Source organism: Harpegnathos saltator, unplaced genomic scaffold (genome assembly GCF_003227715.2).
Source record: "Harpegnathos saltator strain DR-91 unplaced genomic scaffold, Hsal_v8.6 scaffold156, whole genome shotgun sequence".
In the NCBI taxonomy this organism is placed as follows: Eukaryota; Metazoa; Arthropoda; class Insecta; order Hymenoptera; family Formicidae; genus Harpegnathos; species Harpegnathos saltator.
The window spans coordinates 351151-376896 of NW_020229935.1; the positions used below are offsets into that span (position 1 = coordinate 351151).

The window sequence follows — 25746 nt, forward strand, 5'->3', positions numbered from 1 at the left end:
ATCACATAATAAAACGTTTTATTAATGCTCAAACAAAGAGGACATCACAGATGTGTAACCAACAAGTAATCTAATCCGTAATAAGTATAACAGTAATCATAATATATTTCCCTTTATTTTGATTGAAATCGATCGAATGAAATCTCATGCGGCAATTTAAAAGAGAGAGAAAGATAGAGAATTCTGCGATTTGAAGGCTCTCATATTCCGACCGTGAAAAGATCTCGTCGGCTCATCTCAACGTGTCTCGTCGTCGTCGCGATCGTTTCTCGCGATCGACCTCGAGAGACGATCGTTCAGCACACTTGTATTTTCCCTCTCCGTTAAATTGAATATCGAATTTCGAAATTGGAATTTTGAAATTGCGAGTAATCAATTTGGGCAAGGTACTTGAAGTATGAGCTCTTGACTCGACAATCATAACGGTCGGCGGATATATAAACGGAAATCTCTGCTCAAATTGCTACAATTCAGATCTTCCAGGTCGTTACGATTCAGATTATACTTATATATTATTTATTCGAGAAGTATATATATAATACATCGATTTTATCAGCACACATGAGAAAAAGAAACGTACTTTCTCAGTGAGAATAATACTTGGTACCTTTTATATATATATATATCGGCGCGACGTTTCTTTCCTTTAAATCTAAACTACCGCTTGTCTCTCTATGGAACGGACTGTGAAATTAATTAACACTTGCAGCAACGTGCTGGTAGTCGCTAATAGTATTCACTGCTCTGCTGTGTTTTCCGGGTAGACACCCGCAATATCCGTGTCGTTACACACAAAAAGAAGAATCTACAAATGCGGCAGCGTGACTCCTCCCCGCATTTGGCGACAAAAGTTACGCAATTCATTCAAATCCGTGATAAATGTAACGAATTTGGAACAAAAGCAATGTGCACATTATATATTCGAACGAGTACCCCTTAAAGATAATACGAAATCGGTATGATCGCAAACGAAGCAACAGTTCGCCTTGTCATGTTCTTACACTTAGCTGCCGCGATATTACAAGGTATCTGTGCCGAGAAGAAAAGAAGAAATGAAAAAAAAGAGAAGAAAAAGAAACAGGCGGAAAAAAAGGTAGAGCAACACGCTTGCGAAACTCGCTCATTCAAAATGTAAAAGTTGTCAAGAGAGGCAACGTTTTGGACACGTGAAAAATTCTCCAAAGGATCCTAATATTAGTTGTTAATAAAAATGTTAATTTCATCCTCACAATGCCTGCTACGGTTTAGAAAAACGAAAACAATGCTATGCGATCTCGCATCTCACGGACCTTTCACAGGCGAGAAGAAGCCCGCGAGGTAGAAGGCACGGTCGCCTTTGATACAGCAAACGAAGCGGTTTCGTTGTACGTATCGAGAAATTACTACACACACGATGGGTTTCGAAGATGGATCTCTCAAAGATGGGGATTTCGAAGGTAGACATCTTGAATCCACACGCACGGTCAATCGCTGCCATGAAATCGTAATGTAAAACGTGCAGGAAGTAAAGTGTCTGTGATCGCGTAAAGGAGGAGGAGAAGGAGGAGGAAGAAAGAAAAATAACGAGAGAGAGAGAGAGAGAGAAGAAAGAAAGGACACGGAAACAACCGTACACTAAGTCTAGTTTATACAGTCGTAACGTTTAAAACACGTCGTGGAATTCATTCTCGTACGTCTCTCACTAACTTACAACATTATACTCCGGAATTGCCTGGCGTATCGTTAGACACACACGCGCGGCGCGTGGCGCTCAATTAAAAGGAGAACTTAAAACGCGCTCATCGCACGCGAGAGCTTTCTCGAGCGAGTATATATGTTATGCATCGTATGGTATCGTATGTATATATAATATGTATATCAGTTGGAAAAATAAGAAACAAGGTGCCGACGTTGAACGACAGTGAAACGCAACCTGTCCTCGAAGAAACAGGAATAAGAGGGAATGATCACGCGTGCAACGAGGATTTCACGAAAATTCTTCTCAAGACGGAGAGAGACATCTCCCCCTCCGCCGGCGATAGGCAAGAGCGAGGATAAACGGCCGTTTTTTTCTCTCTTTTTCTTTTTTTCGTTTTCTTTACGATAGCTCCACGACGCAAACAGCGGCACTGCGCGCAACAGAACGAACGCGTAGGCGGGAGGTGGTGATGGTGATGGTGGTGGTGGTGGTGGTGGTGGTGGTGGTGGTGGTGGTGTTGGTGGTGGTGGTAGCAGCGGTGGTGGCGGAATTTGAACGCGGCTCACTCGGGCGTTACTTGATCGGCTTGCCCCAGGCGAATTGCATCGGTAGACGCGGTATGTCGCTGCCGGTGGATGACTCGTCCTCGCTGCTGGACGCGGACGTCTCTTCGGAGATCATCGCTTCCCCGCCAGCCTCCTGGGGTTGGTTCTGCCCGACGCTGCAGTCCTCCGCGGCCGCGGCGGCCACGGCGGCGGCCGCGACCGCGGCCGCCACGGTGGGGTTCGCGCCCGGCGCCGAGGACGACGCGGAGGACGACGACGAGGACGAGGAGGAAGACGGCGAGGCGTCGTTGTTCCTGGGACGTCGCCGGGTGATCGGTGTGGAGTTGAACGTCGGTGACCACGCGCTCTCCTCCGCCCGCGTCGCCGCGTCCGTCACGGAGATACTCTTCGACCTCGCTCTGGTGTCGGCATCGGGGGAGCGCTTCGGTGTCAATCTGAGCGAGCCTTGCCTCGACACGGTCGCGTCGCTCTCGGATCTGCTGACTTTCGGTAGCCTGCTCAGCGAGTCGGATGTCGCCGCCTTACTGGCCAACTCGTCGTCGATCTCCAGGGTCCAAGAGACCGAGTCACTCTTCTCGACCATAAATTTCACCATCGACGATGACGACGACGACGCGTGCGGCTCGCTCTTGTCCGGCGAGAGGGCGTGTTCTGTGTGTTCCGGGCCCGCGGAGCGCGAGAGCCGTGGGCCCGCCAGCTGGTTCGCTAGGACGCTCACCCACTCGTTCTTCTGGCGCAGCCTCCACTGCAGCTCCTCGTTGCGCTGCGCCAGTCGCTTGTTCTGCTTCGAGATCTGGTGGATCGACTCGTGCAGCATCTCGTTCTCGTGTGACACCTGCCTCTCGAAGTTGTCCTTGCACTGGAGCTGCGCCTTCAGGTCCTCGCACCTCGCCTCTACCGTGTCGAGCCGCAGCTGCAGCGCGTCCTTGTCCTCGATGTCGCGCTTGAAGCTGTCCAGCTCCGACCTGAGGGCCGCGTTCTCCTGGCTCCTCAGCTCCAGCACGGACCGCAGCGACTCGATCTCCGCCCTCAGCACAGCACCCTGGTCGTGGACCACGGACCTCCGCATCACCTCGGCGTCCTTGCGGGCGAGCTCGCTGTCCCGCTCGGCGCGTAATCGCGCGATCGTCGCGCGATGCTCCTTCGTCGCGTCATTCAGTCTGACGTCGTATTTGCGCCTCTCCTCCTTCAAGGTCTCGACGAGCGCGGCGACTTGCTCCGCCCTATGAGCCTCCACTGGAAACAACAGCGAAGAGCTCACGTAGATTCTCTCCCTCTTGCAACGACAATAGCTATCACGCGATGCGTAGCCTTCGGTCACGATTTTAACATTAACTATAATAACAATAACTACCCGCCACGGCTGCCATATTGGCAGCGGCTTTAAAAACAAAAGTATATACGCAGTTGAAGCGCGGAGAGCGCGCGCATTGAATCTATAATTAGCGGCTATCGAAACGTCGAACGTTACGTGGGAACTAAATTGAGAACTAAATCGCTCGGCGAGTTCGAAATATCTTCTAAGCGGAAACAAGAAGAGAAAGAGAGAGAGAGAGAGAGAGAGAGAGAGAGAGAGAGAGAGAGAGAGAGAGAGAGAGAGAGAGAAAGAGAGAGAGAGAGAGGACACACGCTCTCAGGACTAATTGCGAGGCATCCAGCTGCGCGTAGGCACTGCTGAATCGTTTATTTTAATGAACAATTGTTCCACTTTGCGCAGGCATGGCTCGCGCACCGACATTAGGACGATTATGCTCGTTACCACGTGAACGGCGCAAGGAATAATATCTCCATGCTGGCGGTGTGGTCGGTGACGGTCCGTAGCCGGATTTTATTCTACATGTCGCGCGCGCGTGCGCACCGAGGACGGGGGCGGGGAGAGGAGGGAGGGAGCTTGTGGTTGATCCGTGCGAAACTTTTGCGCCGGTCGCCGACACGCATGTACGCGCACAGCTCTGCGCCGTCGGTCGAGGAAACAAACAAACACATTACGTAAGAACTTACGATCGTCGCGAAGCTCGTCCAGAGCTTTACGATGGTCCTCCCTCTCCGCCTCGAGCCTCTCCTCGATGCTAACGTATCTCATGCGCAGATCGTCGATTTCCGAAAGCACTGCCGACCGCTCGCTCCTCATCTTCTCGTAGTCGGCCTTCAGCTGCTCAAAGTCTCTCTTCAGCTTCGGAGTCGCGAACGCGTCCAGCTGAAAGACGTCTCGTTAGAATGCGTCTCCGGCTCTACGCGGCAGGATTCACAGTCACGGCTCCTGCGTTCACAGGATCGCCTGAAGTCCAGCCCTTCAGGCTTCAGGTCGTTTTATTCGGACCGCGGAGCATCCGAGGAGAAATCAAAACAAACTCGAGACGTCCTGAACGCAAGAGCCGACCATGAGCATCGCCCTGGGACGGCAGTGGGCGACCTTCGGAAAGTCGATCAGGCGATCCTTCTTCTCCAGAAGCTGCTTTCTCAGACTGACAACCCTTTTCCACCTGATTCCCATGCAAACCGACTGTCGACCTACTGATACGCCTTCACCCTTTACCCAAAGTCAACGTTTGAAGGAAGACGACCTTCGCCCACCACCATCCCGTTCACCGCTGGATCTCCCGCCAGATCAGCGCTCGAACACATCGCCCGAGTGTCCCCCGCACGTGGAGCGAACGTACCTCGCACGTCATGTACTGCACCGTGACCGCGAGGGCCTGCGCGGTCCGCTCCAGTTGCTCGGCGCGGGAGGCCTCGTAGGGCACGGTGGTCTGCGCGGCCTGGTCCCGCGTCTCCGGTGACGCCCTGGTCGCCGCATAGCTGATGTTGTGGTGGGCCTCCTTGGACTCGCGATCTGCAATCAGCGTGACCGGGCCCATATCACCACGAGTGGGCAACTGCTGAGGTCTCTCGACAGCCGGAGTCTCGGCCGGCCGTTCAGCCAGCCAGCCACTTCGCCGTGTCAATCAATCAGCCCACGTTCCCTCTCAATCCACGCGAGCCGCGATCGCGCATAATGCGCGGATCGCTCGCCGCACCTTGTCACCCCGCCCAGGGCGCGATTATCGCGGCCGGTGTCACCGCGATGTCATCATCACTGTCCGCCGATCGCGAGGTCGAGGTCAGACGCGCGGCGGTTGGCACCACGGCGACCTAGGTGCATCGGTGAGAGCTCGGCGGAGAAGCCGTCGAGCTGGAAAGTCGGGTTACTGCGCGCGCTTTCGTCCAGCTTGACCCGTGTCAGGTCCGTCGACACGTGACGCGCACGCAGGCACACGCGCACATACACGAAGAGAGGCGCCTAATCGAGAGAAATCGGGACTTGTTGGACGCGAGCGGAACGGAAGACTTGGCGAGTACGGACGGGCGCGGGTGCGGGCGCGTTTACGTCACGGCTCGATTTACGAAACGAGCTTCACGTGCGACGCGGCAGCAACACACGACGATTCCCTGCCGCGGCGGGCAGGCAGGCAGACAGACCCTGGCGCTCAATGAAGAGAGACGTCGGGTTAAGGTCAACGCTGTGCGACGCGCGGCGAAAACTGCGCTACTGCCAGAGGATGCTCCGTCGCCGCCGTGACCCGACCAAGAAAATTCGCTTCCTACACGCCGCTGGCTTTCAGCACCTGCTGCCGCCGCCTTCTCCTCCTCCTCTTCTTCTTCCGTCACCACGCGGTCAAGCGGCACGAAAAACGAAAGCGAGTATTTCGGGAACCGATTCACGTAGCGCGGCAGGTATTTATCAGCGACGCGCGAGACGTCAACAGCTCCTCGACGTCGGTCTTCCTCGGTTACGCGCGAGTCTTCTTCAAGATTGACCGACCAGTCACGGCGATCACGAGCGGATTCGGGCAGACGGAAGAACGTCGATCCACGCGACCGCTCGCGACTCACGACGAGCTCTGCGGAGGCGAAGAGGGAGAGAGGAAGAGCGAGGTCGTCCTGACGATGACAGACATCGCGCGCGGCTCTAATCAGAACCACCAGCGGCAACAATTCGCTCTCGCTGGCCGAGTTCGCGCCTCGACTGAATTAGCACGAGCGAACACGGGCCACCTCGGAGAGCCGCACGCCTGCCCCACTCCCTGGCGACTCTGCCTCGCTGCTGTCTTCCTAAACACTCTTACCGCAAGGTGGAACCGCGAAGACTAAACTCGCCGCGAGTGGATGGCGCTTTCGCGCGGGCCCTCTCCGCGATAAGAGCCGTCCCCGGGCCTGATAACGAGTCTCTCTTTCTGATCGATCCGATGACTTTGCGCGTTTCTAATCGCTCCTGCGTTTTGCGGCGGCGGAGGACGTTTCAGCGAAGAAGCGGCCCAGGCTGGTTGGCTTGTGATTGCAAAACTTGCGAAGATCTCGCGAAAGTTACTCGAGCAACGACTTTGAACAAAATTATTTTGTCCTCGCATGACGTATCTTTTTTTCTTCTTCAGAATCCCGTCGCGGCGGTAAAAGCTCCGGTAAAAAGTGGGCCGCGTCAGGCCGGGTTCGCCAGCGCTCTCCGTCTGGACGGACAGCCGTCCGTTGAAAGTTGTTTTCAACAGGAGACGTGAAAACTCCGACGCGAAAGCATCGGAGAGCGTCTCGGCGGAGACCCGCCTGGCGCCGTCAGGGCGGATAAGCTAGCGCGGCGGGCGTCGACGGCTACCTGAAAGCACGTGAATCCCATCAATCTGCAGTCTCGGTCGCAGCGGCGGAACTGGCCGCTGCTTAAAAATTCGCCTGCATTTCCGTTCCCGAACGGAGGCGGCGAATCACGCGCGCGCCGAACAAAGCCCCGGCTTTTCCATACTCGCATACTCGGCCGCCGTCGTCCTTAGATGGAAGGAGAGGAGGCGAACGGGAGTGTTCGCGCTTACTTACGCTCGCCGAGCGTAAGAATCGCGACGCGGGGCGACGCGCGGTCGTTATAATGTAACGCCTCTTACGTCAGGACCCGCGATGAATGCCGAATGTGATGAAGGCGTCTCGTCGTCGACGGTGATGATCCCCTTTGCGACGCATCTCCCGCGCGTTCCTCCTTTCTCCGCCGCTGCCGCCGCCGCCGCCGCCATCATCCCGATCGTTGAACTCGCAGAAACTGCTTTCGCTATCCCGCATATTATTTCGAGAGCCGCTGCCGGTTTCTCTCTCTCTCTCTCTCTCCTCTCTCTCTCTCTCTCTCTCTCTCTCTCTCTCTCTCTCTCTCTCTCTCCTCTCCGATAACGATCTCCCCGCGACCGCGCCGCCGACAGATTAGGTCGGGATCTTTTCGAGGAGTTTCGAATGGAAAGCACCGCGGGTTGAACAGGTTGTAGCCGAGCGCTCGGGATCACCGGGTGAAAGCGCCGCGACTTTCTTCCAAGAGCGCGACACGCGTATACGCGCGAAAACGTACGTACGTGCGTGCGTGCGTGCGTGCGTGCGTACGTGCGTGCGTGCGCGGTGCGTCGCCGCAGCGGGCGAATTAAAACGCGTCCGACGCCGCGTACCTGCGTGCGCGAGTGCGTGCGAACGGCTGCGCGATGGCGATGTGTGCCGCGAGAAGAGCGTGGGAACTTTTGAGGGAACCGGCCGCGACGCATCATCCAGCGGCGACGCGGCTAATGGCGTGGAAAGCACAACGTGCGAACGCTTGTTTTCACTCCGCGGCCCGTCGTTAGCGAGATGCAGCTGGAACGACGAGGAAGAGCGCGAAGAAATTGCCGACCAATTAGCCCGCTAATTGCCCCCCGCCCCATCCCCTTCCTCCGGGAGGGGGGGGAGCGGGGGCGGGGGGAAGGGACACTCGCACAAATACCTTTTATCGACGGTGTGGAGGATTTCTGTTTCACGGCTGTGTTAGCCGTTAATCTTCTTGTTATCGCCGGCTTTCGCGCTGACGGCGGGCTCTTCTCTGCAAAGAGATTGTGTTGCGTTAACGAGAGCATGTTAAGCACTAAAGCGGTAGCAGTTACCCGCGAGAACTCGCAGCGTACCGGCAGCGTGCGGGTACCGTACGGCGCGAGCCACCGTTTCATGTCGCCCGTACGCCGAGTGCGCGCGAGATAAGAGGCTCTTGAAGAGTGCGGAGGAGGTGCGTTTAGCATTTCAAGGTCTCTCTCTCTCTCTCTCTCTCTCTCTTTCTCTCTCTTGCCGATAGGAAAATAGTGAGCTGGATCGCGCCGCGCGAAGCACCGTTAGAGAACTTGAAGTCGCGCGGAAAGACAATCTCGACGGGTCCCCTCATCTGATCCGCGTGTACATGCATGAGAAAGAGAGAGAGAGAGAGAGAGAGGGGGAGGGAGAGAGATAACGCGGCCGGTCTCAAGGCGAATTCCCGGAAATATTCCTGTTAGCTCTGCTATCCAGCACGTGACTAATGGCAGATACAAGAATATTCCCGCATCTGCCATTTGCTTTCGGCCGGGGAGAGCTTTCTCTTTTCTCCACTTCATTCTGCCTTCTCTCATTAACGTCCTCGCGATTCGCGGACCGTGTTCGCAGATGCAGCCGCGTTCGGATAGTCGGCCCCGAAGACGGGAGACGCGCTCTCTCTCTCTCTCTCTCTCTCTCTCTCTCTCTCTCTCTCTCTCTCTCTCTCTCTCTCTCTCTCTCTCTCTCTCTCTCTCTCTCTCTCTCTCTTCTATTTCCCGCCCTCTCTCTCCCTCTCTTTCTGCTCATCACGTCGCTCATCGTTATGGCAATGGGGCCTCCAAGCGGAAGTACGCGACGGTGCCCTCGTTCTATCTCTCCTTGTTCTCCTTCCTCCTAGCCCGATTATCAAATGCGTCGGTCAGTGTGTGCGTGTGTGTGTACATACATGCGTGTATATGTATGTATGTATGTGTGTATACGGTTACCGAATGGCGCGGCGAAACTTGGACTATGTCTCATCAAGTGCATATGCATATTTACCGAGGACGACCGGCGTCACGTCGATGCAGTTCTTTTTCGCATCGAAATTATTCAAACGGACCTGGTGATTGGCGTGGCTGTTCGAGACGAATCTTCTGGGTGGGTTCGCGGACGTCGGTGATCTCTCTGAAAATATACCACACGCAGATTTCGCCTGGTGAAACAATGAAAGGATCAATCTTGAGAAAGAGAGAGAGAGAGAGAGAGAGAGAGAGAGAAAGAGAGAGAGAGAGAGAGAGAGAGAGAGAGAGAGAGAGAGAGAGAGAGAGAGAGAGAGAGGGAGAAGGGGGAGGGGGAAGAAAAACTGGTCAGCGCGAGAAAGCCCGCGGTAAATTCCGCGAGCAAATAGGATCGAGCGATTAAGCGGATCAAGAGAAGAGCGGATGGAGGACTCGGCCGGCCGTCGTCGCCGTCGGGCCGAGCGGCAAACCGGAAGCACCGTTACACGGCCAGCGTTCATTCACTGGCTTCTACCTCGCTTGAAGCTGCCTAGACGCATCTTTGCTGAGTCGCGGACAAAGTCCGCCCTTCTCGGCAGCGGTCTCTCCTTCGATCCTTGCTGACCCATGACGACGCGAGTCCGCTCTCTGCCTCGTCAACGTCTCTTCATCGTAGCGTGATCCTCGCGGGACGCGACTGCGTGAGCCCTCATCCTGTCGTGTCCTGCGAGCCGATCGAGCCGGCCGATCCGCAAACGGTGTTCACGCTGACCTCCTCACGGCGACGTTCTCCGGCACGACGCACGATAACAATAGCAACAGCAACAGCAACAACAGCAGCAGCAGCAACAACAACAACAACAGCCACGAGCATCTTCCACCTTGGCGAGCGCGTCTTCGGTGTCTTCCTCCGAGCGGTTACCGCCGATTGCGCATCGCGAATGCCCTCGCCGTCGTCACACGTATCGCGTATCCCGACTGGACGAGCCGACCGGACGGCAGGAACTGTAGCACGTCTCGTTATATATCACAGGCGATCACATGTCGACGCAGGCTGCGTGGGTCGGCGATTGAGCAACGAGCTTAGCGCGCTCAAGCGCCAAGCCTGGCCACCAACACCTGGCTCTCGTTTCTGGACACCCCCCGACAGCGCGCGACTCGTCCTCTCCGTCGTCTTCACCGGGTGTCCGCGATCAGCCTGCCTCGATCATCCAGCCGTCGGCAGACGCGGCGACGACGACGCTCCTCGTCGGCGGCGTGTGGGCTCAACGGCGGCCGATTCCGCCGGCGATTGCGTAAGAAGGTGCGAGGTAGACCGTGGAGGTGCCGGGCGCGTACCGATAGTCGTCGACCTTGGCGACGCACGTGCTCGTGGTCATGTCGGGTACACCTGCCTGCGGAGAGGCCGGTGTTGCTGCTGCCGATGGTGGGGGCGCGGGCCAAGAGGAGGCATCGTTGCCGAGCGACGGAGGTGCGCGACGCATAGCGGTGCACAGGCGAGAGGTGCAAAGAAAGCACGACGAGGCCTCGCTAAGGCCGGAAATAAACCGCGAATGGCGTTGACCCGTACACAAGCGGCCGAGCGAGCGAGAGCGGCTACCTCGGCGTCGCCGAGGTGCCGTTAACGCGACACGATACTCCGGGGATACCCGTCGCCGCGCGCAGATGGATGCTTGCTCGCTCGCTCGCGCGCGCGCGCGCGCCGTCTCCGCAGGACGATGACTCGCAGCCCGCCGACGCTGATGTCCCTCCCGACCTCCCCGTGCAACGTCTTCAAGGTCCCAGGAAGAAGGCAAGCGGGATCAACGGGGATGGCGCGCGGCACTCACTCGGCTGTCCTCGGGATGAACGTCGCGCCCGCCTGCGTGTGTAATTCGCACGTGTCTCCGTCGGGGCGCGCGCGCGCACCACGGCGAAGGGGCGAGGAGGAACGCGAAATAGGTCACGTCGAAGGCAGGCGAGACGGAGCGAGGCGGGACGAGGGTTTCTCTCGGGGCCGCCCCGACGTTCCTCGCACGGGCACGTAACCGCGGCGGTGAAGTCGTCGTCGGTAACCGCGAGCACCACGTCGAGAGGAAGAGGGGGGGGGGAGAGAGAGAGAGAGGACAATCAATGTCCACGTCCGGGCCACCGCCTGAATGCGCGCTGTCACTCCGCTCCCTCCAGTTTACCCACTGACAGCGGACGCACTAAGCTGCCTGTCAACGCCGCCCTTCTCGCCCTTCCTCGCGCGCAGGTCGCCCTGCACTACGCACTACTCTCGGTGCACACCGGTGACCCGATACCACGATGGCGGGAGCGAGCGGGAGAGAAAAAGAGAGAGAGAGAGGGACGAACGAAAGACGGAGAGAGTGCACCGTAGTAGCATAGCGCGTGCACGTATATGTACGTGTGGTGCGTGTAAGTGCGCGCAGGAGGAGCGGAGAGAAAGAGAGAACGATCCAGCACGAGATCCGCCGAGGACCGCCGACCGGCTGGATGCTGGCTGGACGCGAGACTACGGCGAAGCTGCGCGACGCAGCCCTACTTCGTGTATACACACAATGGAGAGGAGAGACGCCGGTTCTCTTTCTCTCTCTCTCTCTCTCTCTCGTTCTCGCTCTCACCCTCTCTCTCTGTGGCGCCGGTAAGAGGGACAGCGGGGAGTTCCTCGGCGCTTCTCGACGGCGAATATTTTTTACCGCCGCTCGGTGCGGTCGCGGGTCGATAAAGAGACCGCCGTCTTTTTCTCCGGTGGGTAATAACATCGAACCTGAAGAATCGGCGGTTTTCGCGCGGAAAAACTGAAGTTGTGGGCGTGAGCGAATAAGTCAATTGCAATCACCGCGGTTGAGTATTTCTCCGTGCGTAGAAGAATAATCAATCTCTTCGTTGGTCACTTTCCTTACCGCTTATGTTTGCTGGAGTTTTCTTTCTGTATTTCGGAAATTTGTTGGTAAAGATTATATTAGGTGAGCGAGAAAGTTTGTTTCTAGGTCTTGGTCGTGTACGCTTAAGGGAGGAATTACATGCGGAGCATGTTTTCAAGGTCATTTTTTCGAATTTTCTCAACGGTAGGATCGATAAACTTGAAATTTTCGCAACGTATTCATTAATATTCAAAATATAAAATAAATTTATTACTATCTATATGGAAAGTGCATATAAAACTTTAAACGCGTTTATCTGGAAACACCGTTTTGTTAAACTGTCGACGCGACTGCGCACAAACTACTGAACCGAATAACTTGAAATTTTTACACAATATACAGTAGACATGTAGTTTTCGCCTCTATTTCGAACACAGTTATATTTTATTTTATTCATTTTTTTGAACATGATTACAAGTTGAAAAAAGTTTCATTTTTTATGCTTCTCTTTGTACAGTCATTATTTTTCCAAACTTGGCTTCACTGCCTTCATTTTCATACGAGCTATAATAATAACCGTGTATTTTAAAAATCTTTCTCATTTTTCGATTTCAGAGTAGTGAGTGACCCGGAATTATGTTAACAGCAAACATAGAGCTCGCAAACGGATGACTGCATTTTTATCTATAATTACAAATTGGATCAGTTCTTGTGATTCAATAAAATTTATTTTATATATATACTTTGAACATTAATGAATACACTATGAGAATTTCAAGTCCATCTTACCGTTTCTATTAAAAAAAATTCATAAAAATAGCCTTGAAAACGGCCTTCCGCATATAATTCTCCTCTTAAATAAAAGTTTATTTAACAGAGAAGTTAATTATTTATAGTTTTGAAAAAGTAACCTCAGTATGGCCATGTCAAAGTCAATCATTCGGACTTGTTTGTCTCATGAATTTTTTCCGGTTGAGTACCAGAGTTTCAGAGGCCGAAAAATTCCTCCGTATTCGAAGATGACGCAGTGAGCGAACGTTGTGGCCGAAAGTGGTTTGAAAAATTTGCCAAGCTAAGAAAATCGACGAGACGTCGAAGGGAAGTTGAAGCGTTCTTTTGTCAGCAGAGAGGAAAACTTTTACGAAGAAAAGAATAGAAAACTTGTTACATTGTTAGGAAGAGGTAATGGAAGCCGGAGGCGACTACTTTCCTGAATAAAGTATCGTTTGACCCACCTTGTGTATTTTTTTTATGTCTATTAATTAAAACGGCGCGAACTTCTTCGTTACCCAATAGTAAAGTGTTGCCTAATCAAAATTGATTATTCTTCTTACGGCACAAAAATATCCAACCGTGCGATTGGTCAATTTGCTTAGTGCGAAAGTTCTAACAATCCTTCCAGTCTTGCGCTGCGCTCGAGTTAACTCGAAAAATCCTCCGAGACGTCAAGAATTGTTTCTCGATTATGGCCTTTCGTGAAATCGAATAATGACGTAGCGATTCCGCGCATTTCCGATCCGTCTCGAATTTTGCCGCTTTTTTCAACGACTCGCGACGTCGCTCTCGATTATAATTGATCAGCCGGTGTAACGCGGCTGAGGCAGAATGACGAAAAACTTTCAGCGACTGCACGGCAAGCCACAAAACTGTATTACCAACTCCTGCTGTTATAGTTTGCAACAGCTAGATGTAGATTCATTTATCATTTAAATCAGAAGTCTCTGTGGCGATGTGTGACTTGGCATGTTTCGCCCGTTTGATCGAGTACAAAACTGATACATCGCACTTACTTGGCATGTCCTTACTCGGGCCGCTGCTGAGGTCGCTCATGGAACTGCGAACGGAACTCCTGGCGGTCTCCTGCGTCGGCGATTTCATCTCTTGCCAGCCGCGCATCCTCCTGAGATTCGGGAATATTTCCAACATGGTTTATGGTAAAGAAGAAGCGATCGCAGAGCGACGATGATATCGTGCAAGACACGCGACCGAATCGATATTTCTCTTTTGCTTTCGCAGATTGCTCGTTGATAAAATACGAGCCTCCGTTCTCGGGCTTACCGTTTGTCCTTGTTATTATTGTTGTAATTATTCGCGTCGCCGGCTTTCTTCAACGTCGGCCTCGTGGACGGCGACAGTGCCAGGTTCTGCAGCACCCTCGACTTAACTTCCTTCCTGGCTGACCTCGTTCTCTGCTCGTTCTTGCCAGCTTCTATCTTGTTCATGACCGCGTCCCAGCGGCCGCCTTTCCTCGTTGACCTTTGCGAGCGTCTCGCCTCTTTCTCCGCGTCGTCCTTCGCGGACGACTCGATCATCGCCTTGATCTTTGAGACGACGTTCTTTTTTGGCATTTTGTATTTCTTCAGGGGCACCGAATCAGTTTTGCTCGGTGTCTTAGACCGAATGTTCTCGTTAGTCTCGGCTGCCTTGGTCACCGGCACTTCGGCGGAGCTCGTGGTGTCGTTCAAGCCGTTCGTCTCGTCCGTCGTCTTTATAGGAATCTACAATGTGTGTTTACATGATAACGAGACGCACGAGTCGACGAGGAAAACCGTCGCCGCATGCATAATGCATAATCCCGGATCCCGTTCTCGCGTCCACTCACCTGCAAGTAATCCATGATGACGTTCGCCGCGACCGGCGACGGCTGGCTCCTCTGGGAGAGCTCGGTGTCGCCCGTGTCGGGTGTGTGATCGTCGTTCTCTTCCGGTGCTTGTTCGGGCACCTGAAGCTTATCCAAGTCCGAGTAAATGCCGCTCGAGTCCATCTCCTCGCCGGTGAAGCTCGGGCATCTGCGCTCGCCCGGGGCGCAGAATAGCGTGCCGTCGATCACCTGCGCCTTCCTGTCGCCCCGCACAATTTCCTCGTGCGCGTCCGCGTCGCTCTCGGTGAAGAAGTCCGAATCGGTCATCGGGTCCTGCCGGCACGGCGCGGGCAGATTGACCGCCGGCACTATGGACGGTGGATCCGCGCCACGACTAGCCGGCCTCGAGTTCTCGCCGTCGCCCTGATAGCCCGCCTCGAGACTCGTGATGCTCGTGACCGACGTGACGAAGCTCACGGGCACCGTACTGCCCCTGATCGGCTCCACCGGCTTCGGGTCCAGCGGCAATTCTTCCGGGGAAGGCGTCCTCTCGCTGCAACCCTCCTCCGCCAGCGGTCTCGACGCGGACGCTCGCGTCAACGCCAGTTTCGAGCCGGCCGAGCCGGTGAGATTCTCGCAGGATGGTGTCCTGGAGCACTCCAGCGCGACCGTAAAATCAGTCATCTGGTCCGGGGTCAGGATGCCTAGGCTCTCGTCGTGCTCGAAGGAGTTCTGCTTGTTGAGCATCAGATAATGCGGCGTCGCATTCGCCTCATTGTAATTGCTCAAATTGCTCTCTACGAGGCAGCTGTCGCCGACATCCTCGATCATGCTCAGCTGGGAGTCCTCGAGCAGTCTACATCGTGGAAGCAAGACGAAGCTCGTCAATTGTAAATCTCGTAACGGGTCTACATCGGGGGAAGATCCGTACCTGAACAGGTTGCTCTTCTCTTCGCTGAGCTGCACCAATTGCTGCACATCGTTCTTGTCTATGTCCCACACGGGTGATATCGAGAATGTCTGATCCGTCGTGTCGCCTGCAACATGGAATTGCCTTTGTACTTGTCCAATTGTGTTGGAGCGACAGCATCGCACGCGCTGAAAGCTCGGAAAGTTTGGTTCGATTTCTTACTTTGCGTACTCAGTGGAAAAATGATTGTTTTGTACATGTTACATTATAATTTTTTTTCATCATTCACATCCAAAAAAGGTATTCTATTTGTAAAGTGATTTTTCCCATAGTCTCATATTACAAGCGAAGCTTTTTGCGGAAAAAGGATTCCTCTTTCGATCAAACGATTAAAGTGAACCATTCATCTAAAATTTATTATATATTATTCTAACTGCTTTTTTCTCTTATTTCAAGAGGATTTCCTCTTATATCAATCAATTTTTCTCTTATATGAAGAGGAATATATTGATTTGAATGCTGGTTTCTTTTGTTTAGTCATGCTCTATCTCCAGACATGAACGAAAAAATAATCATATGCTCATGGATTAGAATATTTGGAACGCTTTTTAAAAAAGATATGTGTGTGTTGCTCACATAACGAAGATAATTTACCCATATTTGGTCAAATACAGTTTATAATCTATCGCAAGAAGTTGAATAATATATTCTTTCTTTTAACTATGTTTCATACAAATGGTTATGATGAACATCTTTGTATTGCTATAAAGTTCATAATAAAACTGATTGGAAATTTATTTGTCATGATGATCTTATTTCATTCGTGCCTACTTATTGTAGAACTGAAGCCAGAAAAGTACATCTATATATATAAAGGGTGTCCCAAAATTCACGCAAGATTTGAATTTTACGCCATTTGTGCAGTAGTGTTGCCAACGAAAAAAAAAAGACAGCGTGACAGCTGACAGTTCAGGGTTTTTAAAATGGAGTGCTACACGAAAGAACAACGCGTTTTCATTGTTGAGCAATATTTTAAAATGGATGCTGATTTTTCGAACAAAATCATCTTCAGCGATAAGGCTCATTTTCATCTTGATGGCTTGGTTAATCGACAAAATTGTCGCATTTGGGGCTCAGAAAATTCACGAATGATTGTTGAGAAACAAATGCATCCACAACGTGTCACTGTTTGGTGCGCATTTTGGGCTGGAGGCATCATCGAACCATTCTTTTTCGAAAATGCGGCTGGTCAGGCAATAACAGTTAATGGTGCTCGCTATCGCGACATGATAATCCAGTTTCTTGTGCCTAAATTGCAAGATATGGATGTGGACGACATGTGGTTTCAACAAGACGGTGCCACATGCCATACAGCCCGAGAAACAATTCAATTACTGTATGAATCATTTCCTGATCATGTAATTTCCCGTTTTGGTGATCAGATTTGGCCGACCAGATCATGCGATTTAACGCCGTTGGGCTTTTTTCTTTGGGGTTTTTTGAAGTCTAAGGTTTATGCCAACAAACCCACGACCATCCACGCCTTGAAGGAGGAAATTGAGCGCTGTATCAACGAAATTCAGCCACATTTATGCAAAACGGTCATGGAAAATTTCAACAAGAGTGCATATGTGCCAGCAAAGCCGTGGAGGCCATTTACCCGATATGCTATTCCATACATAACCCTATATTGTATACTTTATGAATCAATAAAAAATTTAGAATTTTTAATTATAAACCTGTGTTTTCTATCAAAATTACTTCTTGTAATTTTGATAGAATTTTGTGATGAATTTTGGGACACCCTTTATTACTTTTCGCTGTACCTTATAATTTTTTTCAAATTAATTAGTATAACCGGTAATAGTAAATAATAATCCTCTTAAAAAAAGATTAAATAATCTGTGTATGAGAGGAAATTTCTATTAAAGTCAATAAGATTTGCATTATACATATAACATATCATCCCTCTAACTTTAGAATAATGTGTTTATAATATTTCCCTCTTAATCCTAGAGGAATCTCCTCTTGAGGCCATATATAAGAACAAAATTCTCTAAAATTGAGATGATTCCGTTCTGAAATTACTTTTTCTCGGATGCAATGGAAATAAATTACTCATCTACCGAGAGTAATCCTATTTCGCACCAACGTTCCCATATCCTTTATCGCGGGGGACCACCGGCTCTCGTCGTCAAGGAAAGCAAAGAAATCGAGCCGAACCCTTCGGATGAGAAAAGCGCAAGAGTTACTCTTAATAGTAGGCGTCGACGACACGAATCCCGTGAACTTCTCCCTCGGAGTCGGAGGCTCGTCCTCGGTGTTAACGAACTGAAAGCATCCCGAGAAGATCGTGGACCGACGACCTCCCGACAAGAGTCTCGAGGCCTCGAGTACTCTCGATTTCGGGAAGAACGACGGACGAGTTGGCCGTGGAACAGGTATCCGGCTCTCCCCTACGTTCTGCAACCGAAACAAGTGAGTGTGAGCGAGCGGGGACTTTTTACCCGGAGACACGCTCGTAAACATGTAAATGCCTTCTTCTCATGCTACTCCTCGTCATAGACCCTAGCACGTCCTGGAGAGATTTCTCGCGTGTGTCGCGCGAGAGCAGGGGCGGTCTCGGTTTCTCGCGAGTGCGCGTGACATCGACGGTAGATAACGCGAGTAGCGAACGAGCGAGCTTAATTACCGCTCTATTACACGAGCGGAGGACTAATGGGTGGGCGTAGCTCGAAGGTAGTTATTTTTTTCAAGGCCAGCCAGAACTTTCGACCCGAGCGGAGTCCGTTGCCCTTGGCCCACCTCCAAATAACAGCTCCACCCCTCGCCCTCGATGAATCAGTGAGAAGCGTTTCTCTCAGTTGGTTAATTTAATTTTAGTTCATGACTATACGCCCCTCCCTCCCCTCTTTCTCTCGCTCGCCCGCTCGCGTATATTCTTCTTCAAAATACACGCAAACGCAATTTCGTACGCTTCTCCCTTTTCGTCACGTAACCGCGCACGTAACTCGTGACAACAATTACCGCTAATTAGCACCTGCCTTTTCAGGCCCACAGCGGGTGTACAGGCCGGTCCAAGGAGAGCCTACCGGACACACAGCAGACAGCTTCCCGCGGTACAATCAATCGATAGTACAAGGTAAGCCACGGCCGATACAATTGCGCTCCCTCGCCTCGGCCGCCACATTCCCAAGCAGAACAGAAAATCATGATGACGCCAAAATAACGAAGAAAACTCATTTTTTTCATCATGATTTTCTCCTCATCTTAATGTCATTATAATTTTCTATTCTACCTGGGGTCTGACCGAATCTACGGAGGAGAAATTCTGCGACGGCGCTCGCGAGAGGCGGACGCGGCTGCCAGGTAGCCCTTCTCGTCGATACCTGCTCCCCGGGCGGCCGAAGCGACGCGGAGAACTGTGCTAGCGTGTCTACGAACAATGGCAGATATCATCGATGGTCTCTTCTCGATGCGGGGAACGGGATATCGCGTAACCAAGTGCGTTCACCGACGGAGACGTGGTGGCGGCGTCGGGACTGAGAACTAGGTTACTGCGAACCGCTACGCGCCGGGCCCGTATCCTCGGCGTAAATCACCGGCGGGATCCCTGCTTCCCGCCAGGAAGCGCCAAGAGTGCCGCGCCGCGCCAGCCCGAGTTTCCCGTCCCGTCCCGCCGAGAAATCCTCGGCCGCGAAAAGTGCGCCGCGCGCCAACAAAATCCGCCGTCCCATTTACACCGCGGCGATCATCTCGACGGCGCTCGTTCGGCGGCGTCTAGGACGTAAACACGTGTAATTTAAGTCTCGTCGCTGTTACATGGCTTTCGCGAGATAAGTGGAAGGACAGAGAGAGGGAGAGAGACGTGTTTCTGAACCGTGGAACCGGCGCCACTGAGCGTAATATTTCTCCTCCGCGGACGTCTTAGCTACCGCGTACATTTCCCGAACCGACAGAAGCCAGGCGAAACGGTAATGCGATGGGTCAGCAATCATCACGGTCACATCAGTTTCCTGCTCGCGCGCGCCTTTCACATCTCCGCGGGATTTGATCCGCGCGCTCGCACTCTCGCGTCATTGAAATTCATTTTCTCCGCGCGCGCGCGCGGCTCTTTTTCTGTCCTTTACGCAGCTATCTAGTCATGCAAATGCGCAAATGCGTAAACGCCGCCGCCGCCGTCGTCGTCGTAGTCGCCGTAATAAAATGCCAAGGTGAAAAAACCGGCGAGTCAGCGGACAGAGCCGCGCGCGCGATCGTGAGACCGATCGTGGAAAGGGAACGTGAGTTGAATTAAGAGACAGAATAAATTTTGCATGCCGGAAAGACCGAACGACGACGACGGCGGCGGCGGTGGATGGACGAGCGAGCGAGCGAACGAGCGGCTAAAAGGCCAAATCGAGCATAAGTTTGATCCTCAGTGCTTAATTCGCGCCAATTTGCGCCGGCGCGTGTCCAGTCACGCTTTGTTGCCTCCTGAGATGAAAAAGAGAGAGAGAGAGAGAGAGTAGATAGTACGTAGGTAGAAAACCGCGCTAACCGCGTATACGCGCTCGCGATAAATCCTCCGCGTGCGCTCGCTTCTCGGATGAATAATAATGGAATCTAATTAGCGCGGCGCGCTCGCGCGAGTCCGTTCAATCTCGTACGCACACTTTGTCCCCTTTCTCCAGATTGCCCGAGGGCGATCGGATCGCAGAGAAACCGGACAGTCGGTCACCGCGTCCAATTGCCATACAATGGCTCTGCTCTTTTTCTCTTGGCGATAAATTAGAGTGAGCCAAGATACGAGAGTCCGTCTCGCTCCAACTTACCGGTTGACAAGTTCCCCGAAAGAGAACAGACTGCCGTCGTCGCGGAATTTTACGCGGCGCGCTCGAGTGATGCGCGTATGAGACAACCTATGACACACTCACTCACTCACTCACTCACTCACACACACACACACGCGACACAAGAAACAAGCGACCACAAGCGTAGCCGATCGGATCCTCCTTGCGATTCACTCGCGCTGTCGCTCCGTCCACGTCTCGCCGCTTATTGCGCGTTTTGAGCTCGTGGCTCACGCTCGGCCTATCGGCGCGCTGTCGAGCGGCGCGTGTACCTTCAATTGATTATAATTTCAGCGGAATGCACCGCTGGCGTCCGCTCGGTGCCCCGTCGTCGACGTGGTCGACGCGATCTCCGGCCGATCGCGGCGGCTCGCGGAGGTGCTCGGAGCCGCGAAATAACGCTCGCGCTATTTGCCGCCCCGCCGTTAGCGACGTTTCGCTTATCTAGCGTTACATAAGACGCGCAGTTGGCGCCGTTATCATCGCCAATGTCAACAAGCCGCTAGCGACGACGACGACGTGCTCGCGCGCGGACAAGCATCGGAATCCGATCTTCGGCACACGATAAGTTATCGCAATCGCGTCACACAATCGACGACGCGCTGCGGTTTCTTCGTTATCTTCGTGCATTCTCACGAGAGAACTCAGCGTTATCGCTCCTTTGGATCTCGCGGGGATACTCACGGGCCTCTATCGGCGAGATCTACACCGTCGCTGGGAAACGGCGATTAACGCCATCAGACTACGTTTTTCAGACCGCGAGGTTCTCCCTGAATGAGTCGAGCGCGCGTCGAGCGAGCGGAAGCTATTGTTTACTCTTCCGCTCGGCGGCGGCGTTCAGCCGGGACGGGAAAGCCGCGGGAAACGCGGCAATAGCCGCGGAGAGGACGTACCCCGTCCTCTTATCGGCATCGCTCGCACGATGGATCGCACGCCGCGACGGATGGATCGATCGCGAAAATTTTCCACTGACACACCACAGCACCACCGTGACGCGCCTCCGGCCGGTCGGCCGGATCGGATAGGATCGGCGGTTTTTCCCCGGCGGGGCACGCGACGACGGAGGGACAGAAAAAACTGGAAGAAACAAAGAGAGAGAGAGAGAGAGAGAGAGAGAGAGAGAGAGAGAGGGGAATCTCTCGCTTTCGCGCGCGCGACGTAAGCTCGTAAAAGCGCGAAGGATCGATAACGACTGACGACGACGACGACGACAGGCCACGGGCGATCGTGTTGTTGCGGCCGACGTGTGCACGACAATACGTGAAACGTTCCGGATTCGCTTCGCGATCCCCGACTCTACACCTGCTGGGCCCGGTGCCACCACCGCCGTCGCCGCTGCCGCCGCCACGTATCCGCAGCCTCGCGAGCGGGAGTGCTCGTCACATGGAGAGGACTCGCAGGCGAGCGTGCGAGCTGCTGAGCTAGCGAGCTGCCGAGCGTAATGTCGATGACGACGACATGACAATTGCTTCATTCTGTCGGGACACGCGGCTTTTGCATTCACCAATCCGTGAATCCGTATGCCGGCGGTGTACGATGCGGTGCGACGGTCGCGTAATCGCCTGCGTAAGCGGCCGCCGTGCGTCCCCCTGTACCGGTATTGTAACAATGTGGTTGTTTGTATGCGTGTGATATAGTTGTGATATACATATATGTAATGTATGTAATGTAACTATATGTATGTTACATTATAGGTTAATATATAGTTTTATATAATGTAACTATATGTATGTTATGCATATATATATTCATTTGTTTATCTAGTCATATGTAACTATGTATGTGTATGTAGTTATGTATTTATTTAATAATATTTATATTGATATATCAGTGATGTAGAATGTTTGGTTTAATTATGCAGTTGTGTATGTAATTGTTATATTTATATAGTTGTATACATCTGTATATGTTTTATATATATATATATTTATATTTATTTATGTAACTATGTTTATATATGTAACTATGTATATATGTAGTTGTGTATTTGTTAGTAACGTTTATACCGATGTATTAATTATGTAAGATGTTTGTTTTAATGATGCAAGATGTTTGTTTTAATTATGCAGTTGTGTATGTATATAATTATTATATTTATATAGTTGTATATAATGTATATATATGTGTGTTATATATATGTGTAACTATGTATTTATTTAATAATGTTTAAACTAATGTAATAATGCAACATGTTCATTTTAATTATGTAAAAAATGTATGTAAAACTGTATGTTATATATATATATATATATGTAGAGTATCCGGGATCTTTTGGAAACGAAAAATTGTGAAGATTAATCAGATCAAACTGAGAAAAAAGGTCAAATGCCGTTTTGCAAAAATTGTAATAATTATTAATGATTGAAAATGACCATATCTAGAAGCTCTTTTAATTGACAACTTGAAAATTTGCGTACTTATTTGCAAAATGGTATAAGATAGCGATAGATATATTGAACTTTGAACCTTGAACCTGTCACTAGGCACAATAACAGCCACACAATTGTAGATTAGGTCACTTCGAACAAAACAGTCCTTTACCATTTACGCAAATTATCAATTAAAAGAGCCTTTAAATGCGATCATTTTTAATCATTGATAATTTAATGACGCGATTTTTGCAAAACGGTACTTGACGGTGACTTGACGGACCTTTCTTCTCAGTCTGATCTGATCAATCTTCACGATTTCTCGTTTCCAATAGACCCCGGACACTCTGTATACATATCTGCCTTATTTATGTAGTTGTATGTCAATCATGTGTATCTGTAGTTGTGTATTTATTCAGTAACGTTTGTACCGATGTACGATTACACAAATGTTGCGAGTGTGTGTGCGCGCGCGGCTGAGTTTATTAACGCACGACGGCGACGACTCGAGCTGTGAAACTTCGTCGGGTCGGCCCATATGCTCGGCTGAAAGCGAGATTCCGTTAGTTGCATTTGTAAAACTTGCTCATCCGTTACTCGACACCACCCATGCCGCGGCGTGCGCGGCCTTGTTTCAATCGGAAAATTGCGAATTCGCACGTCCACATGCGTATTCGTGGCTCGTCTAACCGGGACACTGGGAAATTCGCCAGTGTCCAGATTACCCGTCCGCGTCTGCGCCGTCGCGCGGTGGAGCGTGCTCTAAATTATGTAAAAGCAGCATCATACTCCGTACTCCCGTGCATGCTAACCAACTGTGGCTCTATTTCCTAGTATTGTTATACATCCTATTGTCGCGCTCCCTTCCTTTTCTCTCGCCGAGGAATCAGCGGAATCTCTGCATGCATGCGTGAGTGCGTGCGGATCGCCGACGTTGAAATTGATACAGCCTAATCACATCGGAGCCAAACGGTCGCACAGAACTCGGCACAGCTCAATCGTGCAAGCTCGATCGAGTCGTCTCAAAATCGACAGACTGCCCCTCTCCCTCTCTCTCTCCTCAGGCGACTCTTCGAGCTTCCCGCAACATGCGAGAGTAAATGTAAATAAAAGTCTAGTTATTAATAACTATTGTTTTTACCGCACAGTTATTATTAGGTGTTCATCGTACGTGCAACCTTTCGCCTCACCCCGTTGGCGCGTCGCGTCGTGTCGCGTCGGCGATCGTCTGCGCGGACGTCGCGCCGGTATCATCGGCGACGAACCGGGAGGTGTCGGAACGACCTCGCGCGATCGTCGCGAGTCGACCGCGACGACCCTCACACCGTCACCGTACAGCCGCCGGCGTTGCACCTTGGCGAGAGACTCACCTTGGCCATGTCGTGGGTGGGACCTCGGAGACTCGGCGGTGGACGGCTCGCGCCGCGTTCCTCCGTCCTCGTGGAAAAGCGCGAGGTCGTCACTCACATTCCCACGTCGCCGGCGGCGCTCTGGACTCCTCGTCGTCGTCGTCGTCGTCGTCGTCGTCGTCCCCTGCGCGCACTCTGCGTATCTCTCTGGCGAATCCCTGCTACGGCGTGCGTGGTCGTGCGACGACTCTCGCGACGACGATGATGATGACACGACGCCTGGCGTCGCGTCGCGTCCCGTCCCGTCCCGTTCCGTTCCGTTCGCGTCGCCTCGCGCCGATCCCTCGCAAGCGCGACGACGCTCTCGATGTCGGCGTCGTCCGGCGGCGGTGTTATTGATCGACGCCGTGCGGAGGCGTCGCTGTATCGCGACCGGGAGTAGGGGGTGGAATCACCACCACATCCTCGCGCCTCTGGCCAGCCCGGTGGTGGAAGCGCCGAAATATCTCCGTGAATGTCCTGCCTGTGGCTTCGCTCCGGCCTCCGAAGGGGGTTTCGAGGGAAAGGGAGCAGACGAAATCGCACTCGATTACCGACGCGCTCGATTACGCCGAGGCTGTCCCGTGGACGTCCCGCGACTACTGAACATCCTCGGAGCGTCCTTAGCTTAGACACACCGGCCGCTGTCGGGCGCAAAATGGCGTGTAAAAAAAAGAGTCAACTTTGCGCGTCGGGCTTCCCCCGACGGCAATGACGGAGCAGCGCGCGTCACCGACGGGGGCTACCCTACGCCGTGCTCTTCAAGGCTTCGCGTGTTTGTAAATAGCTCGCTAATGGCAAAGTAACGGACTCACTCTCGTCTCCGTGGTACTTTCCAGCTCGCCATTTTGCCGCCGCCGCGGCAGCCTGTTATTTGGAGCCATTCGCGTTCCGCGTAATGCACGCGCTTATTACCCGTGCTCTTCATCCGCGAAACTCCGAGTAATACGGAAAAGCGACAATACCTGCTTCATTATTTGCGCCACGGAATGCATCGCGTCGCCCGCAATGTTGCATTGCGCTTCATCCCCCGCCGAGGGGTTCGTACGCGTTTTTACCGCGTCGCCCATGTTGCTTCATATTGCGACCGTTTCGATGGAAGTCGGGCGGAGGTGGGAGACAAAATAATATCGATATCGAGTTTTTCATATCGTCCGCTCGATTGGCGAACGCGCACGCCGCGCGTCGATCGCATGCGGCGGCAGTGACAAATTGGTGCTTTCGTCGATAACGTAAAGCTCTTCGTAATCGACGAATTAACGGTCATGGCGATGAGTACACACAGATGGGAGCTCCTCTCCTTGAGCAAGAGTATCCGTCGGGTGATCCTCGGTGCGGGGACTTTTGGTCGCTGGTGACTCGCCAGGGCCGTGTTCCAAAATTCACTGCCAGTACTGAAAATATATAGTTTGTGTCACGTAAACTGTAACTTTTCAGCGTTGGCAGTGAATTTTGGGACATAGCCCAGGGACGTGTTTGAAAATAGCCGCCGCCAGTGAAGAAGAATAAAGTTGACAGCAGTGAAAATTACTGGCGTTGCGTTTCGTAAAGTCAGTAAGCAGCTGATTACAAATAATTGATTTAAAAATATTAATTAATTCCAAAAAATTAGTGAATTTCAAAAAATTAATTGATTTAAAATCAACAGATGAAGCAACAAGTGTACTATATATTGCAAAAGTACAAAAGGAAATCTATAATTCTCAGGGAGAACAGAAAATCATAATGACATCAAAATGACGAGAAAATGATCGAATCATGATGAAGAAATGAATTTTC

At 52.0% G+C, this 25746-nt stretch overlaps 1 protein-coding gene across 4 annotated transcripts; it reads right to left on the reverse strand.

Moving 5' to 3' along the window:
* Position 1: 1 nt before the first annotated feature.
* toc (toucan) lies at positions 2-24147 on the reverse strand. 4 transcript variants are annotated; one of them, XM_025296683.1, is made up of 11 exons: positions 23950-24147; positions 17631-17841; positions 15400-15505; positions 14490-15324; positions 13946-14385; positions 13678-13787; positions 9100-9225; positions 8003-8098; positions 4905-5077; positions 4246-4441; positions 2-3480 (listed from the first exon to the last, which is right to left on the reverse strand). In XM_025296683.1, the coding sequence occupies exons 1-11, from the start codon at positions 23956-23958 to the stop codon at positions 2252-2254; spliced, it is 3531 nt and encodes a 1176-aa protein (XP_025152468.1). In that variant the 5' UTR covers positions 23959-24147; the 3' UTR covers positions 2-2251. The 4 variants fall into 4 exon arrangements, with proteins under 4 accessions (XP_025152468.1, XP_025152470.1, XP_025152469.1 ...); XM_025296685.1 differs by lacking the exon at positions 9100-9225; XM_025296684.1 differs by lacking the exon at positions 8003-8098.
* Between the last annotated feature and the right edge of the window lie 1599 nt (positions 24148-25746).